Below are 19,220 nucleotides of genomic sequence, written 5' to 3'. Positions count from 1 at the left end.
GTTACGGTCTCAGATAATCCATAAAACACAAACATCATATCCGCAAAAATGTGTAGATTTCTCAAAGCGCTGGTGGTGTTGGAGGGAACAAGTATTTGGAACATATAATCTGTTCTCCGCACAGAAAAGACTCTTCCCTGAGTTGTGCAGGGGGGCCTTGTGTTGAGGCCAGTCGTGTGTGGAATGTGTGTGTTCAGTTATCCACCTAAATCCTGGCCCAGGTCTAAACCAACACTGGCCTTTCTCACTGCTTACAGGCCTGTGTGTGTGTGTGTGTGTGTGTGTGTGTGTGTGTCACTAGTAAAGACAAGGGGTTACAGAAAGCGGGAAAAACAGCCTTAACGCTTCTCCCGCTCTTTCTTTCACACACACACACAGCAGCTTACACACATACACCAAAGCGTGTGTAAACAGTGGCATGGCAGGCGTAAACAGAGCAAGTCAAGCGGTGTACACACACCCGGCAGGCGCTGACCTGTCAACCTGACCTCCTGCCACTTAGCCTGGGTATCCTCACAAGCTCGCCCTCTCTCACACACACACACACACACACTCACATTATTGTCCGTTTCATCAGAACACTGCAGTAAAGTGTTTGTTAACGTGACCCCGTTTTGCGCACCAGCAACGCCCAGAATCTACGATCTCTCCTCACCTGAAGTGATGAAGGATGCCGTTGAGAGCCAGGCCGTCAGCCCAGCTGGTGGTGAAGTTCAGCACATTGACTTCTGGGTAAGAGCGGGTGCACTGACGTACCCAACTCAGCAGGATCTTCTCACTGTTGGTCTGCTGCAGGTTGGACATGATATCCTTCATGATATCTTTCACCTGCACAAACATGGAAAAACACACACATTAATATGGGTGAAGACACAGGAGTGAAAACTTGGAAAGTGATGATTATTCTAATGATCACCTTACTAACCAGGGGATGCATGATGAGAGCATCATGTGACTGGCATAAGAAAGGGTTTGAGAAGATCACAGTGCATGATAAGCATACCGTATTTACATGCTTACACGCACGTGTGCACATCAATGCTGATTTTCCATCATCTGTATTTTTAATCCCTCTGGATCATTAGTGAATTGGCAGTTTACCGTCAGCGCAAACATAATTGAGCCTGTGTGTGTGTGTGTGTACGTGCATGATGTGGGTGGAAAGAAGGGAACAGCCCGTGTGTGTCTACATGTGTGCTCACCTGCCAGTGGAGGATAATACTCCAGATGAGGCCCAAAGTCAGCTTGCGGTTCCCATCCACAATATCTGTCCCTCCTATGTTTACCAGATCGACCTGAGAGAAATGACACACTCATTGAAAATACACAACCAATAAGACAAGCAATGGCACATAGCTGGGTCCTAGTTGTAAAGTCGAAAAGATTCCTGTTTTTTTGAGCAGATGAGTTGAAAAGCCAACCCAGTTGCACACAATATCAAATCTTCTCAGAGAAAATCTTTTGTTTGCTGTAATCATAAAATCCTTTCAAAATAAAGCTGGTTACAGCACGAACCCTAAAACACAAAGTAACATCTGAATGTCTTCATCAAGTGGAGCACATGTACTCTTGCTTTGAATCTTAATGCGTGTCCACACTGGTACAGCTGAACACTTCTGAACCATGCATTTCCCCCCACGCAGTGGATTATACAACCCTAATGACACCCTTCCTCTGAAGTGTGTCTGCAGCCTTGTTAGACACAAATCCTACGAGGAGAGGCCATGTGTGGGCTGATTATATAGAGAGATATTTTGGAGAGGATCAAGGCACAGAGTGGAACATGAGGTCAAGTGTCTGGTTAAACTAAAAAGTGACCTCTCTGTCTACGGCAGAGCTGACCTCTGACCCTTCTCTCGTCCCAATGAGCTCCATCCTGCCACACTGTCCCTTGCGGTTCGTTCTTCATGCACACTTCTGCGAGTGTGCATGTTTCTATCCCCAACTTCTAAACTGGGACATATTGCCCTGTGAACTCAAACTTTCCCAAAAGTTTGTAATAAAGCAACCAAAATCAGCCAGCAGCACTCCATCGCACACCTTTAACCTCTCGTCACATGACTGCAATGAGGGAATAAATTACTGCAAGAACATCTTCAGTTCTTTCGATGCAGCTTTAGAAAGACGCTAAATGTGCAGAGGAATGTTTTTCAACAGCAAGAACATGACATCAAGGAGAACAAAGCACATATCAGTCATAAATTTGGTTTCTATACTTTAAATAAGTGTTTTTATGATTTCTATTTCTTTACAAAAACTTCCAAGGCCTTGTTTCCTTTTCTCCAGGCATTAGACTTTAAGGGCTCGTGCAAACTCTGGCCTTCACTGCCAGCTGACCGTATGAGGCGAGAAACCAGCAGGGGCTACATGCAAACTCTCGCCTCTGTGACTTCCCATGAGCACGCCCTTCCCGTTATCGCCCACTGCTACCATGAAGGCATTAAGACCGACTATTGCACACAGCGAGGAGGAGGGATGAGGGAGCGATGCAGAAAGAAAAATACTCAGTGTTGACAAAATGACACATTCAAACAGGATGGAAATGTACACATCTATGATCATGTGAGACAATGTCAAATGTACCATATAAAGCATTTGTGGATTGTCACTTCAACAACACAGCAGCAGGTACGTTTACAGTTCACTATAGTTCCTTATTTGTGGCTGTGCTATGCTAAAATAAAACCCTGCAGACTCGTTGACCTGGTTAAGAGCCACATGTACGTGGTTTGGCTAAAATCATCCGTTAACAGCAGCTGACAGCACAAAAATAGCCAGCAGAAACACAACAGATACTCACATTGTTTTGATGCAGGACTTGAAGAACTTTGTTGACGTTGTTGAGAGCGTGCACTCTGGTTGAGCCTCTCTCTTTGGTCTGCGGAACAGGAAACACACCGCTGATCAGGTGACAGCATGTTTCAGTGTTATCATTAGCCCGCAGGAATCTTTGGCCGGTCGTTAAATCATCAGAGATGCATAAAGCGGTTCCTCGAAAATTTAGCCTGTGACACATTTATTCATTCACACTCGTGAAAAAATGTGAGGCATTGCTCCAGCAAGGAAAAGGAATGCCATCACTCAGCGGAGTGCTTCTCTCCATACGTTAATCACAGCCATTACCCTATCAGCAGTGTCCACAGGCCAACTTATGGAAAGAATGGCAGGATGAACAGCTGCCAGCTGAAAAGCCTTTTTAAGTCTCCGCATAACTCGATCACTCATTAGCACCCCATTATAGAATTAGTATTGTGGTAGCAGAGAGATAGCGTGTGCACATGCATGTGCCTGCATATACGGCATGGAGACAGTTGGCACTTAAGTGTGGCTGCAGGTGCTAGAAAGCAGATATGCTGTTGAAGGGGCAACACTGAGGTGACACTGATAAAAAAAAAGAAAAGCTAAAATGTGTGCTCGTGAGCACCTGGTTGGTCACTGACGACATACATCCATAGAGAAAAATGAAGATAGTGCTTGTGTTTGTGAGGGGAAAGTATTAATTTAACCCGCTAATCTTCTGTTGAGCAAAATCTCTGTGGAGGAAAAACTAAAATAGCATACAAGCAGACAATACTACAATCAACAACTACACATCTGTAGTTGATGAAATGGAGAAAGTACATTGTTTCCAAAATATCTGCTCTAAATGCAGCCGTTTCTAATCGAGCATCCAAACTACATCTGCTGTGTGGCTCTAATGTTTGCATTCGATTTAAGGTCAAGATAAAGCTTTTGCTTGTACTAACTTGAGTGGATGCAGCAGTTACAACCCTGCCCATGCCCCCAAAAAAAACCTTTGAAAAAGTATTGATAAACCAATGCAAACCTTAATGTACACAGACTCACCAGTACAGTGCCAGTGAGACTCTCCAGCAGGTCCAGCAGCTTCCTCCCATCCCTCAGGTCAGAGAACATATCACTGATGGCCGGCTTCCCCGTCTGACAGGAGAAAACAGCAGAACTGGTAAAGGTCGGGTCTACAATGTGCCGGAATCAAGGATGAGAATTTTCCCTTTAAGATTTTAACTTTGAATCAACAATGTAATCCACTCAAGGAGGATATTTAAAATGACCCCGGAGGCATAACATTTACAGTACCGGTACATGCATTTTAATGAAAAAGATAAAAAATGGGGAGTTCATCCACCCAATGAAGGTCATACACATGAAACATGAGCAACAAGATATTATTAACAGGTAAGTCAGGAGGGAATGGAGAAGCGTGGGACTTTTATTGTGAAGAATTTATGGGAAATTAAATTGCATTGAAGAGACGAGGGTAACCACGGCATGAGAGCATTTAAGAGCTTCAAAGACAGTTTTGGCAGGTCTGGAGAGTTTATAAAATCTATTAAGCATATTGAACACAACTGTGAATGGTGTGCTTGTGAGAAAGATGAGATAGAAAAGCAGGGCCACACACGTAACGCCATTAGCGCTCTGAAGGAAGCTGTTGCTGGGTAGAGTAATGGTCTAAGACGTGCAGTACAACTAAATGCTTAGTTCATTGGTCTGAACATTTGTGCTTCATTTTACCACATTCAAATGAGAAATATGAAAGTAAATCACAGAACAGTAGCAACAACATTTACACAATGCAAGGTTCACATTTCAACGGTTTACTACCCGACTACCCTGCTAGCAGCAAAGCTAACCTGCTGCAATAGCCTTGATGTAGTCCCACCGTTTCAGTCCCTCAAAATAGTTTTTTATTTTAATATCAGGCAGATGAAGCTCTTTTAAAAAGAAACAACTCAGCTGAATGGGCTTCTTTTTTGAATACATTTGCGTTTTCTAATCTGTTTTCAAGCAGTGCAGTTAAAGTCTTTCACGTTACCTTGGAGAGCTGTGCATTTATCCATTTGGTGAATGTTTTCTTCTGTACTGAATCATGCTCATCTGTGGAGGACAGAGAAGAGGGGTTGTTAGAGAGCTGGGCGATAGACACGTGGTTAATAAAAAATGTCCACATCGACGGAAGGTACAGACAGTCTTATGACGACAGCACAGAGCATTGTTAACACTCAGAGTCCATTTTCACTCGTTTATTTATCAGGAACCCACTGCCTTAATTCACTCTCACGCTGACATGCTGGTAAATGGTTACTGAGGCTGCAGGCGTCACGGCTTAGAAGCCTCATGATCGATGCGGCTGGAACACCAGAAAACTACAGCAACACAATGCAGGCGAGAGGAGCGCTGGAGCATTTGTAGAAAACGTCAGAAAGGTGTGTGTCAGTCGAGGAAACCGATCTGCATCTGTGCACAAGTCCTTGCCCATTTAGAATGTTCCCCTGGTCTCCGAATGGACAAATATTTCACATTCTCTTCCCGCTCGACTCCCTCCCTGCTGTTCCATTCTCTCCAGCCTGGCTCTCCAATAAGGCCTTATTGTGTGTCAGCTGCTCTGATGTGCCTGGGCGACGGCTGGCTACTGTAACGGATCACAGTTAGCTCCATACAACGCCTTGGACTTGACTTAGACAGTCTGACAGTCATTTTAAATATCCTCCTTGAGTGGCTGAATGAAATGAAGTGGAAAATCATTTCCATATGCCCAGGAAATGATTAATGCTGATTCATCATTGAACACTAAATTAAACAAAGGCATTTTTGAACCGCAGACTATAAAGTAATGACTCAAAACATGTCGTGATTACAGCTGCTCAGGTCTGAGCATTTCATTCATTTAGGAAACTGAATCTTTCATTTATTTATTTAATATTTTTTTTTACTCTACAGACAAAATAAGCAATTGCAAGTCTTCACTTTGGACTAGGAATGATCCGATCTGTCAGATCAGTATCAGCCCCGATACCACAACCAATACACAGTCAATACTTTTTCAGGCCATAATCATTTAGAGGCCATGGAGTGAATTTCAGTCATCAATTTCCAGACGAGAACATCAAATCACTGCAGACAAATATGACATTCCTCAGCAAAGTATAGCAGCCGTATGAACTTCCAGTCAAACACAGAACAGCATCAACGATAGACTTGTGCACCTGAGGGAACGAGTGTTATCCGTTATCCTGTCAGAGAACCTGCACCTCACATAAATGTGTACGTCGGCCTGCCATGTTCTGCAAGTTCAGCTTGTGTTTAGTTTCTTTCTTTCGCGTGTGAACCTCCTATACTCTAACCTCCCAGATAATCTGTTCATTAAGTTGTCATTCTCCCTCAGAATTGCACACCTGAGGGAGTCGAAAAGAAAATAATTTACAGGACAATACAGTCCTGGATGGAGGTGCAAAAGACCGTGTGTGTGCATTAAACTGCCACTGCCATTCAACTATAGCCGCTGTGTAAAGTACCATGAACTGAACAAAAGGTCAGAGGTTATGATCACCAGCCCCAACAGTCGTTGGCTTCTTTGTTTGGGGGGGTGTGTGTGTGTGTGTGTGTGTGTGTGTGTGTGTGTGTGTGCTGGCTGGGTGAGAAGGGGCATAAAAACAAGAATGTACTGCAAACAGAGGCCATAGGGGTGACAGAGGTGAAGAGATGAGGAGGAGATAAATGGAGGTGGAAGAGACAAGACTCGACTAGAGACAGGATTTTGTTTTGGACCTATGACGGGTCAACGTATAGAAGGCGTTGTCTGCTATACAGATAGTTAAGCCCTTTGAAGCAATTTTTTGATTTTGGGGAAGAAGACAAGACAGAGTTTCTACATCTTCCATGTTATTCTGAAATTCCATTATTTAGGGATACTTTAAACTTTTGGCTGAATTTGAAAACTTTTTAGTTGTCAATCACAAATATTCTAAATTTCCATGAAGACCAGAGAAGCTGATTGGACCAGAGAAGAAGAAGGTGGAGGGGTGTTTCTGTGGAAGGAGACGAGTGGACGGGTGAGGTTTTTAGGTGGGGACTAAAGCAGGAGAGACTAGTTACTCGTATACACTTGCACTTCGTCCTCTTTCTCTGTGCCATTGTCTTTAAAAGGGCTTTGAACCGTAACACTTTAAAAAGGCCCTCCTGAGAGTACGTTGACATATTTTTCCACATAAATCTCAGGCAGCAACAATAAAAACCTAAAGGATTCTTTCTCAAGAGGTGAGGAAGACAAAGAGGCGACCGCTGAAGGAGGTGATGAATCAAAGAAGGTGATGCAGAGAAAAGGATACAGGAGACAAAGACGGTCATGGGGTCTTTGAAAAAAATTAAACGATGGTGTGATTGACAAAAGGGTAGGTGACATAACAGAGGGCGCAATAACTGTTGGCAATCAATCACAGCGGATAACGGACCGGTGGAATGGCTGAACATGTCCTGACAGACACAGAGGGAGGAAGAATGAAAGACAAAACAACAAAGAGAGAAAACAAGGAGAGAGAGAGAGAGCGAGACAAAAAGATAAAGAGAGGCAGCCAGAGAGAGAGAGAGAGAAATGCTGGCAAGAACATTGAGAAAACAACTCACGAGGAGCAGGACAGGTACAGGACAAGCATGCTTTCAACACAATTTACATTTTCCTTTTGTAAAATGCAGAGGCCTCCTGTCCTGTCGGTCTTATCAGCAGCCTGTGGAGGGCCTCTGGGGCCCGTGAGGAGAGGGTCCCCGTGGGCTCGGGTCTCCTCCTTACCACCTCGACAGGACAATACAGTCGATTCATGCCCTGCTCCACCTCAATCTGTCTGCTGCTCCTACTCACCACAGCACAGGAATGTCTTACTGGTGGATGGATCAAAGCAGCGAATGGGCTGTGTGCGCGCAAGTGTGTTCAAGAGGGTGTGTGTGTGTGTGTGTGTGAGCAAGAGAGAGAAAAATACCCTCACCGAGCCTGTATAAACATCACTACCACACCATTACATATGTCCACTTATGTCACTTTGCTTATGACCAGTTACATTTCACACACAAAGTGAATACAGTGTCTAGTACCTGTAAGTAAAGTCGAATTAGTTATGCTGAGGCCATGGAATGATTAGAGAGACAGTCAACATTCATTTTAAAACTACACTAGCTGAGGTTTGTTTATGCATAAACACCCCCTTCCAATGAGCTGGTATGCCAAAGGGATGCTGACAAGTTAAGTCACAAAAACAACTAAATGTACAAGTTTTGTTTACTCTCGTCTCTTTGTAACATTTTGCTATTTAGAGTATTGTGCCGTGTCCTGTTCACGGATTGCACACAAATTCCTGTTTAACTTATAATTTAAACCCACTGCTGTTGCTAATTGAAGCCTGTCAACATATCATCTTGGCCTGGTGTATATTTAAACCAAAGCAAACAAGGCATCAACAGAAGCATGAGTAATGTTAATTATTACTGAGGAAATAGAACCATCACTGAATTTGAGGTCCTACTAGTATTAAAAAGCAACGCGCTTGCCTGGTCCGATTCAAAACAACTGGCAACAGTTGAGTAACGCTTGCACTGGAAACCAATCGTTCTGGGTCACTTGGTCATATGATAAAGATATCAGCCCAGTGAACTAACCCTAACCCGAGCACAGAGGAGCAAGAGTCACAGGCACATTTATTTGCAGCACAAGCAGTCAACCCCTGTCAAATAATCAGTCGTCACATTTCACATTTCAGAGCCAAACACACTCACACACACATTAGTGTAAGAGGAGTCACGTACAGTTAATGTGCTGAGAAACAAATATTTCTCTTCCTCAACAGCCAAACAGGAAGTCGTGATTACATCAGGAAGAGTAATCCCACTGGTGTCCTCTCACAGTCCACTGAGCACACGCATGCTCTCAATATGTTGCGGTGTACACACTTGCACACTCACACCACAGCAGACTAACTGTTTTCTTTCACATTTTGTGTCGGGTTCCCTTTCTGACAAAATACTAATTCTCATACTTATGTACACAGCCTGTTTGCAGAGCTCTCTATTTCCGTCAAAAAGAGCAATACATTCTGCAAACCCCCCCCCCCAAACAAAATGCATTCTGATACAAGTTTATTTTTCGGAGATATTCCATGATCTGTCAAAATTGCCTGGCTGCGCCCACTTCCCTTGACCCAGTGTTGACCAACATTAAAGAAGTACGCTTTGACTGAGAAGTTTGAGAAAAATGAACCGCAAGCAAACCTCAAAAGAGGACATACACACATGTTCTTCAGAGCAGCCAGCTGGGAACACAGAGCGGACACGTAAAATATACAGCTCTGGTCTATTAGTATAACCCCCCCCCCCCCCTCACAGGTGGAGAGAGCCTGTGACCACACAGCGGGGAGAGGGGGGGGGGGGGGGGCACAGAGGTGAAAATCAAACAAACCCTCAGGGTTTCCACGGCAGCATCACACGGTCAACACGAGAACTCAGAGATTAGATAAATAGAGTTATTTACAAAGTTGAGCTGCACCAGTGAGCAGCGATCACCTTTAGCTGAGTTTGACTTGTTACGCTTCGATGAAGCGAAAACGTTTCTCAACAATTGATTTGTTGTTGGCTAAAATGTATGTGTGGCCACTGAATGAATAACTGAGACGCCACACATTTAGCCCCAGTATCAGCTGAAGGAACTGAAGGTTTAATAAGCGGGAAAAACAACTGGAGTGTTTGTTTGAAAGTTGTCACAGTGTTGAAAGTCACTACACCATAGACTGTAGGTGTAACCGGCAAAACGCCATAAACCGAGGTTATCCGTAAACTCATATCTCATATTTATGGACTACTGTTTTGCTTTTGTGCAAGCCCTGTAAAGAAACATGTTAAGTATTACATGCAAGCGATGGAAACTAAGGTTTAATACCATGTAAAACTATGTACATTTGGTTGCTAAATACATACCGGTACTCAAATGAAGATTTTTAACACCTCCTGTTACGAAATCATCTAAAAACAAATTGGCCTTCTTTGTATCACCCCGAGACGAATAACGTGTTTTTATCAGTGAGGTGACCACGCGCCGCGGGGCCCTGATTGTATCATTTTCTGGCGCGTGCCTCACTTAAAATAAGCTTTACACAGATACACAAACAGTCCTACAACAATCACACTGTTAGGCTTTCAGGCCAACCATTGTCCATCACTGAACTTAGAATCCCTCTGACAAATTTTCTCATATACGTATGCTCACATAAAACTGAATCCAGTTGACAGTTGGATGTGTTTTATTTTGACTATGTACGTTGCGAGGAATGCCTAGAATTCCTATCATTTCCACCATGCATTCCTCCCTCCAGTGGTCACTTGTCTAAGCTTGTCCCAGGCAGCGGCGGCGGCGGCACACAGCCTTGTTGACATGCTTCCCCCCCATTAAATGAGCATCTTTAAGAACATACTTATAAAGTCACAACTGTGGTAAACTGTGGCATCTTTACTGTACGTATAATAGTACATATATGACAATACACTTGAATCTGAATCTATACAGCATTTGTCTACCACACAAAACGGCACCACCTGTAAACACACCCAGCTGCCAGCAGGCCATGTGTCACACACCTGTCAAAAGTTCCTACCTCTGAGTTTGAGCCCATACTCTGCCATCATTTACCACAAGCCCCCGCAATGCTGAACCAAAGAAGAAGAAAAAAAGGCAGCGAGAGACAATCCAAGTGTATCAGCACAAAACAGAGTTTGACATTCATGCCTCGCTCTCCTCCTCTCTCTCTCCCTTGTGCCTCTGTCGCTCCTTGACCAGCGAGGGATGAAAAGATCAGAAGAATGCAGCACAGAGAGGGGGGGGGAGAGAGAGAGAGAGAGAGAGAGAGACACTGCCAATGAAAGGGAAACAGATTGGGGGCAGAGCAGAACACGACAGGGCAGGCCTAGCGTGGGGAGTTACAATGCATCGTGGGACAAGGAGGGAACACAGGTGAACACAGCAACACTGTTCGGCACCATCCCTGCGTGCAAAAGGGCAGAGTGCACGAGCCGTGACGAGATGGGAAAAGGAGACAAACAAGGTATCGCCCGGAGATCGCTGCCCAAATATGTAATATTTTTCTTCACGATGAAAGTGAGAAATCTGTCAATTTCATCTCAAAACAAAACCTGATGCCAGTTGTTGACCAGCTGCATGCAGCAAACACCGAGATGCTAAAGATACAGATCAGCACGTCATTAAGAAACGACAAATATCTGGAGGTTGAGAGGTGGAAACACACACACACACACACACACACACACACACACAGAGCGCCTGAACACTTTGTCAAGTGATCGGGCGAGCAAAGTGGATAAACAGCTAAGTTTCCTGTCATGCTTCTTTGAATTCGTTGTTAAACTCCACCACGGATGGACAGTGATACAGATGTGCTCATCCACTTACCTAGATCAGGACTACTTTCAGGCTTTCCTTTCCTCCTGAAAAAGTCACGCTTTCTCCACGACATCCACTTACTCAAATTCATGTTGGAAAGCAAGTCTTTGTACAAAACAAAAAAAAAAGAGAGAGAAAAGGACAGAGAAAGAAAGAGAAACAAATCCGGAACAGGAAGGCAAGAAGGTGGTGGTGTGAGAGAGCGAGAGCGAGAATAGAGAATAGAGAATAGAGAATGAGGAAGTAGAGGTGTTAGAGCACTTATCGAGTACGCTGGGTTTGTTTATTTGGGGTACTGGGCCGGGGGGGGTTGTCAGATGTGACATCCCACACATGTTCACACTCGACAAGGAGGGTGAGGAAAAGTGAGTGACAAGAGCAGCGGCTGCTTCGGCAAGTGAATTATAAAAAGGTAAGTGACAGCTGACGTAGACGCTTGTTGGACGTATATGAAACGCACTGCTGGAACTGACAGCTGATTCTCCCCCCCGAAAAAAAACTAAATCCTGACGGGGACGGCGGCCTCTCGCTCTCCCGCGTCGCAGAGAGCGACAGCAGATAAACACGATCAAGAGCGACCTGAACCCGAAAACATACCGCCGACACCCATCGGCTTCAGCAGCCACTTCCTTTGCTGCCGCTTATGTGAAAGTGTCAAAGAAATGACTCGGCATTAATGCAGGACATGCAGTCCAAAACTGTGACTCGTGACATTTAATGCAGGTCTGCGAGCCAGCGCGGTGGAACAGGGAACCGGGCAAAGGTCCGAGTCCATTTGCTCATTGACATATTTTGTCAACGAGGGGCAACTGAACAAACAAGTCTATTCCCACAGAGAGGGACAGCCGAACAAAAACAATGATGTCGAGCTACAAGGTTGAGAGTTGTGACTGTGTGTGTCCTCTGGCTGACCAACAAAAGCCTCCTCGCCCACAAACTCAATAAACAACATTTAGACGACATCAAAAATAAATCATTTACAATCAAGGAGAGTCACATCCCCATGCCTTCTAGTTACACTAATAGGCTTCACTGTTGACACCCACTCGCCACTGACAAAAACCTCCACTGTGCCGTCACTCTTTGACGTCCAGCAGACATGTGTAATGGAATAATGTAACTCTTTCTGGCAGCTTCCTGTCCTGATTGTCAACTTTCCTTTCCGTTTGTGATCCCCACCCGACACAAAACGGCAGTCAAGAGTCGCACGCCTCACTCAAACTTTCACATGATTTGTTGCAACAAGCCATGGCGGTTAGGGCAACCTGTCCACTTGTTTTACAAGGTGAACAATGACAGATGTCTTTGTGATTATTATCTCAAACGCACAGCAGTTAACAGGGCCACGAAATGTAGGACACGCTGAAAATGCTTGCTTACCAGGAAAATACCTTTCTAGAAGTGGCAGATGTGATCAGGTAATCACACACACACACACACACACACACACACACGAATACATAGATACAGAGCAGACGAGTCAGTGGTCTGACCAGCGTCCAAGAGGAAGAGATGGAAGATGCACATTTCTAAATCATATCATTATATGAATCATTTATATCATATGCATTGAATGTGTTGTAAGATTTCTTCCTTTTTAGGAGTTTTTCCTGTCCCGATGCGAGGGTCCTGGGACAGAGGATGTCGTATGTGTACAGATTGTTACGCCCTCTGAGGGAAATTTGTGATTTTGTAATTTTGTGTGCAGGGTGTGAAAAACACAAAAACAATGTTTCAACATATTCTAAACTCCCCCCAGGGCTGGGGAGTAAAAAAATGAACAACAACTGTAGAGTTTCTGGTATCATTCCCACTTTGAACACAGTGTCAGAAAGATTTATGCACCTAGTTTTAGTCCATCAATACTAGAACAAGTAACACAAACAATTTAGAACCAAAGGACAAAAAAAAACTTCAGCACGATCAGAAAAAAAGATAGAGGGATTCAATCTCCTCACGTTATTTACTCAGTGGTGAAATACAACACAGTAGCTTCCAAGAGTTCATCTAATCTCTCTTTGGGCCTCAGCCTGTTTTCTTGTTTTAGTAAATCCTGTCATGCGAGGGGTCAGAAGGTAGATTGGGCAACATGGCTTTGTGGCCCTAATGAGCTAGGGGAAGGGGCTGAAAGGGGGCGGGGGGGGGGGGGATTTAAACTAGAGGGCTTGCTTTGGAAAGGAGAGATTCACAGTAAAGACGAGACCGGTTTCTATGTGTTCAACAACCACAGGAACATCCAGCACTGATCATTGGCTGACATTTTCAGCCCTCTCTAGAGGAGTTTAAATGTCAGCTGGGCGTGGTGTCTGAATGCTGCTGGGCGCACGCACACACACACACACACACATTCACATGGACCAAAGAGGCAGAGTCTCACAGACAACCACACCCTGGGGAGATGTTTTGGCCACCGCTTCCATTCCCATATTTCCAGCCTGAATTTTGCAGCAGAGCTTGTTTCCTCCCACTTCCCAGGCAGCCAAATCCAACACACACTTGTGTGTGTGTGTGTGTGTGTGTGTACTGTATATACTGTATATATCTAGCTCCATTCCCTGCGGACGCTTTCCTTCCTCAAAGTCAAAAAGATGCTCTTGGAAAATCTCAGTGACCATGGACCCTTACAGGAAAGTGAAGCTCAAACACCAGAGGCAGAGAAACAAAGCAAATTCAGGTCACGACATCGCAGAAGGAGAGGGCGGCCGCAGTGAAAGCTTCTTTGTTTTGATTTGTGTTCCATGCTACCCACACATGCAGATGCACACCCATCATTATGTATTTGCATAATACTGCATACCTCTGACAGAAAGTTGTTACTGTCATGGCTGAAACGCGTATGAACACTGGGTACACCCTGCTACGAGCAGCCACGGCTAGCATTACGCAATCCATGACGTGTATCTGAGCTCGTATGGTGACAAACCTTCAGAGAAATCTTCCTACCACACCCTCCTCCGTTTGGTTCCTGTTCTCTTATAAGACACGAGGGTTAGAAATGACTGCTGGTAAAATATGCAAGTGGATGCTAGACAGGCTGACAATAATAGCGATATAACACTCAAGGAGCTGGAGTCATCTTGTATCGGTACAAAGTCACAGTCAGTGAATAACAGGAGAGAGCGCTGAGTGAGGGAAAGTAAAGACACATAAAACAGCAGAGAACAGAAAGATGAAGAAGAACAAGACCAGGTCGGGTAACCAGAGTTCCCAGTTCCCCTGCAGAGCTCTCAAGTGACAAATAAACAGAGAGGAAATAAGGTCAGGTGAGTGTCCATTACTGTGTAATGGTGGTTAAACAACAGTGGATGATATATGACCTTTCACCTTTGTTTCTGGAATGGAATCACTCTGGAATGGGCAGGGTGAGGGGAAGGGAACGGGCAGGATAGGTAGATAGGGCTGCAGGGTGCTGTGGGGTAATTCAACCAGGAAATGTGTGTAACTACTCGTTAACATCTGGTTCAGCTCTTTAAGAACTGCTGTACCACGACCCGGACCACACACACATCTGGTTCTCACCAGAGTGCAGCCTATTGGGTGAGTTTCAGGGGTACAGGTAATGATCCCTTCATTGCAGTGCGTCCGTAGATGATTTCTGTCGATTAACTGCGTGAGATTCAGGTCTATTTAATGCGAGACACACCTGTCGCGAGTTCCTAAAGCTTAAGGGAAAGTCTTCAAGCTGCCTGGAGGTGTAACGAAGAAAACCAACGCAAATACTCACAGCTGAGGAGCAGGAACCGGTTACTTTGTTTGATAAATGACTCAAACTCTTCACATTATTCAATCTTGAAACGCTTTGTCGTCTTTTTTCAGTGGCATGTGCTGACAAATACTGAAATGCTGCATCGCACCAACTTGCCAAGGGAAAGCAGCACCTGAGAGTCGGGCTTACACTTGACAGGTACATGTTGGGCATATTTCTGTTGAGTGCGTAAACCCGTCAAGCACTCAGTTGAGAGTCACTTTTCCCAGCAGCACTACTTTCTCCAGCTGCGCACGGTTCTACCCTGCACGTTTGTCTCCGTCTCTCTGGTCCATTGTGAGCTTGCAGAACAACTCGACACGCTGGAAAACATGAGCCCCTCAAATCACCTCTCAAAGCCAATGTTTCAGCCCCACGTATGCTACAAATCTCTCTCTCTCACCAGCTACCTTCCTGTCTCCACTTCTTCCATCGCAGCAGACAAACCCACGTTTGTTGGGCTTTCACATGATCCATTCGAACCACCGGCCTCTGAAAAATAACCTTTTTCCTCATTTTCTCATCGTGAGGTGTGCAGCGGTTTTCCCTGGTTTGACGTGGATTTGCAGAGTTCACGCAGCCTCTGACTTAAACAACAGAACACCTCATTTCAGTCATATTTCCGAAAAAGGCCAGAAACAATTGGGCAAAAGGCCTTCGACACACAAGCGTGCACTGCAAGTTCTCTGTGGGTCGTTTTAGTGAGCAGCTAAGCTACGCGCTAAATGTTGCCCCGCTTTGCCAGAAAGAGAAAACATTGCTTTTGGGGTTGCTAGGGGAACCGGAATCTCTGTAAGAAAAAGCACTGTGGTCTGGATACGAGCGCTGTAAATTACAAACTCCTGCCGGCACGGAATCTGCCGGGCCTTCTGGGGCAGCACGGGCGTGGAAAGCTGGCACATGGCTTTCCGGACCACCACTTTGATGGCAACATCAGCATTTATATGATTGATTCCAGCTGCACATTGCAGGTAACATTATCAAACCAACGGAAGTAACATACCAGCGATTTGCTGCTTCAAGTTGATTGAAGCTATAATTTCAATTTACCGACAAGACTTCGTTAAAGGGTAACCATCACCGGACGGCAGTGTTGCATGCTTAGTTGTGTTAAGTTTTTAGGCAAAAGTACAACTCATGGACACAAAGTCACTTCAAGTTAAAGCCTATTCCAAAAGCCAGCGAGAAATCCCATCTTTGAGCAGAGATGGACACACAATATCAGGTTCAACATACTAAACAATGTGCCAGTCCTGAACGTTGACAGTTTGCTCAAGTGAAGCACTGCCTCTGCCAGAGCAACAGCGTGTTTGTTTGTGTGTCTCTACAAAAGATTAACCCACGGAATGGAATGATCCACAGAGAAAGGGATCACAGGGCGCGCCTCTTTAGACCCATCCCTGCATTCTTTGTCTTCTCCGCTGTCATTGGTCACCTTGCCTGTGACTTTCTCCTTCTCCGTGCAAACGCGTTACAACCGACCGTCTCCTGTTCTCTCCGTGGCGCCGTTGCTCTGCTTTCCTTCTGTCCCGTCGCCTCCATGGGAACTGAGGTTAACCGTGCACAACAGGACTTCTGGCTCCGTCAGTGTTTCCTTTCAGCGACTGCTCTCATGCACGTACGACTAAAAAAAAAAGTTCTCCCAATGTACGCGTGAGAAGACATTGTTTTTTAAGGACCACCAAATGATCTGACAGCTTTTTTCGGTTTGGCACACACACTCTGCAAGCGGGGTGTCCAATATGGAGCGTCAGACATTAAACAATCTCAGAAACGTACCAGATCTCCACTTGATGATGTCGTTGAACTCTTCGTTGGCTCCTCCCTCTGCGATGTCGCCGTGCGATGCCATGGTGGCCAATAGATTCACCGCTTTATCGGTTCAAAATCGTGCGATACAGTTCCAGGCTTCTCGACGCACAATGCAACAGCCCTCGTTCTGCACCTGCAAGTAAGAATAAAAACGTGAGCTCCTTTCTGCTTTAACGTGGTTTTAAGCAGAGATAATAATCTCAAAAAAAGGAGGGCCGGGGAGAGTGGAGTCACATGCTTTTGAGCTTCACACGCAAAAACATTCAAACACGGTCACACATAGCACGCAGCAATATCTGACGCAGGTCATCAAAACACTAACAGCTGTTTTGGGACCTCCATGTCCGCTCAACAATCCTGGAGTAGAAACAAGCCGGTTTCATGGCCGTCGCTGGAAACATGGGCCTTGATTTATGTGTAAGGCAAATCCCATTCGTAATTGATGCTGTAATAATGGAAAATGACAGTGTAGGCTTCTGTAGAGGCTCGTAAAATACTAGCCAATAATCTCAGAGTTTGAAACACCCCCAAAGCATTAAATAAAGGTGAAATTAAGCCACCGCAGAGATGTGTTGAGTGTGCTGATTTTCCTTTGGTTGGTCCCCACAAACAGTCAAAGTCTTGACAAATGGAATGAAAGTACTCACGAGCTAATTCGTTAATGCAAGACCCTGACAATGATTTCAGAGGTATCTATTGATATTATGTAGGATGGTGAATGGGTACGGTTGTCATCATGCAACCCTGGACTATGAATCCTTGCAAGAAGTAATGAGATCAAGCGATGGGAGTTTCCTCCAGAGGATTAATCTTATGTACATATTATATTACACTCAACGTCTATGTGTGATATTTTCAAATGGCACTGTGTTTTCTTTTATCATGGGACGTTTGCTCAACTTTCATTCGCTCCAAAAATGAAACGCCATCATTTCCAAAGTTCACTTTGACCTCGTGAATAGATCAGCTGGTGCTGCAGTTGCACAGGTCACTTTTAGTGTCATGCTTGTGGTCTGTTTTCATTTAAGGAGTCCTTTCAGAAAAAAACACTCAACCATGTCCACTCCCAAAATAGCTTGCTTTTACCATGAAAGGAGTGCATGCGCAGTTTTAAAGAGGAGTGCTTGGTGGGTTACAGTTGTTGAGAGATGATGCAAGACCCCCAAAAATAGCAAATGCAAACTGGAGGAAAAAGACAGTCCCATCTATCTGTGCTGGTGGTGGCTTTACAATTTCGGTTCCTCTCAGTGGGAGTGAAGTAACGTTAGTTTTGACAACAGAAACCACTGACGGATACAATCAGCCAGTTTAATCAGAAATCATTGAAGCTGTAAACTTCCACAGGTGTAGTTCAGTCTTTTCTAGACTGCTTTATTTGAACAGAGAGCAGTGTCAATGCTTTGGCTTTGGATCAATACATTTAAAGTGCTCCTGTGTTGTAGTAATCTGAGGAGATTATCAAAAATAAACTCACAATGATACAGCCACACAACACATGAAGGGGACTTTTAAACTGTAAACCAATCGTAGTTAATGTTTTATCTCGGAGGTATTTAGAGCTTACTGACTTGTCATCATGTTGCAATGTACACTAGGAGCTACCTCAGTACAAGACCTCATAGTAAGTAGGAACAGTGGCTGTTTGACGTCTTATTCCAACGTTTTAACTTTTTAAAACACCCAAAGTCTGACTTCACAATAAGCTTCGTATTCCGTTGATACAATGTATCGAGACTCACCTCCGCTGTCAGGAGCCAGAAGACGTGCGCCCTCAAAATAAGTCCGAAGTGTGTCGAGTACGGATCGACCAATGACGTAAAATGTATTGGAAAAGTTAAAAAAAAAAAAAAAAAAGTTTTTTTCTAACGTTACATTAGATAAATGAATCTAAGGCATTTTCTACTCGATGCGAGGCACTCGTCTTCTTAACTGCGTTAGCTGACTAAAAGGATCCCGTCCTCCAGCGCATCCAGTCTCCACAATGTGCCAAAAAAACACGCCTTTTCTGGAACGCAAAGCAAAGCACAGGTACGGTAGTCTTTAAAACACACGGTAGGCTGTGTGTGGGGAACGGAAAGATGGTTATTGCATTTCAAGGGTGACCACCGCGGTAATGCGGGACTCGGGTCCCACAACTTTGTTCCTGTTGCTTACTTGACTCTTTCTCCCTGCTGCTTACAGCGGTGTCAAGCTCGAGAAAGTTAGCTAATCAAAGCGGAAATTCTGGAACAGGTTCTTCAAAGTAAAAGGGTCTGCAGCTGGTCCACCATGACAATCACTTGGAAGTTATTCCAATTGGCAATTGCAGTTTCTCCTGTTGTCTTTATGGATACAATTGTGCAGTTGTTTTTCACTTTTTCATCTTGGTAATGTAACGATAAGTTCCCATTGCAGCTTCAATCATATGCAGGTACCCTGCCACCCCAT

At 44.6% G+C, this 19,220-nt stretch overlaps 1 protein-coding gene across 5 annotated transcripts in view; it reads right to left on the bottom strand.

Moving 5' to 3' along the window:
- Window positions 1-18,591, bottom strand: part of utrn (utrophin) — a gene marked incomplete at both ends in the record, with an annotated part of 159,242 nt that extends 140,651 nt beyond the window's left edge. For 4 of the 5 annotated variants that reach the window (XM_079290348.1, XM_079290351.1, XM_079290350.1 and 1 more), the window contains 6 exons: window positions 656-828; window positions 1,203-1,295; window positions 2,801-2,878; window positions 3,847-3,939; window positions 4,838-4,899; window positions 11,246-11,327. In XM_079290348.1, the coding sequence (XP_079146474.1) occupies window positions 656-828; window positions 1,203-1,295; window positions 2,801-2,878; window positions 3,847-3,939; window positions 4,838-4,899; window positions 11,246-11,327 (581 nt within the window). Of the gene's footprint in view, window positions 1-655; window positions 829-1,202; window positions 1,296-2,800; window positions 2,879-3,846; window positions 3,940-4,837; window positions 4,900-11,245; window positions 11,328-16,760; window positions 16,927-18,532 lie in introns of those variants that run through there. The other variant, XM_079290349.1, reaches the window with a different exon arrangement.
- Window positions 18,592-19,220: the final 629 nt, after the last annotated feature.

Source organism: Melanostigma gelatinosum (genome assembly GCF_949748355.1).
Source record: "Melanostigma gelatinosum genome assembly, chromosome: 19".
Classification (NCBI taxonomy): Eukaryota; Metazoa; Chordata; class Actinopteri; order Perciformes; family Zoarcidae; genus Melanostigma; species Melanostigma gelatinosum.
Note: the sequence above shows the minus strand (reverse complement) of the source record. Positions and strands in the feature narration are given on the sequence as shown.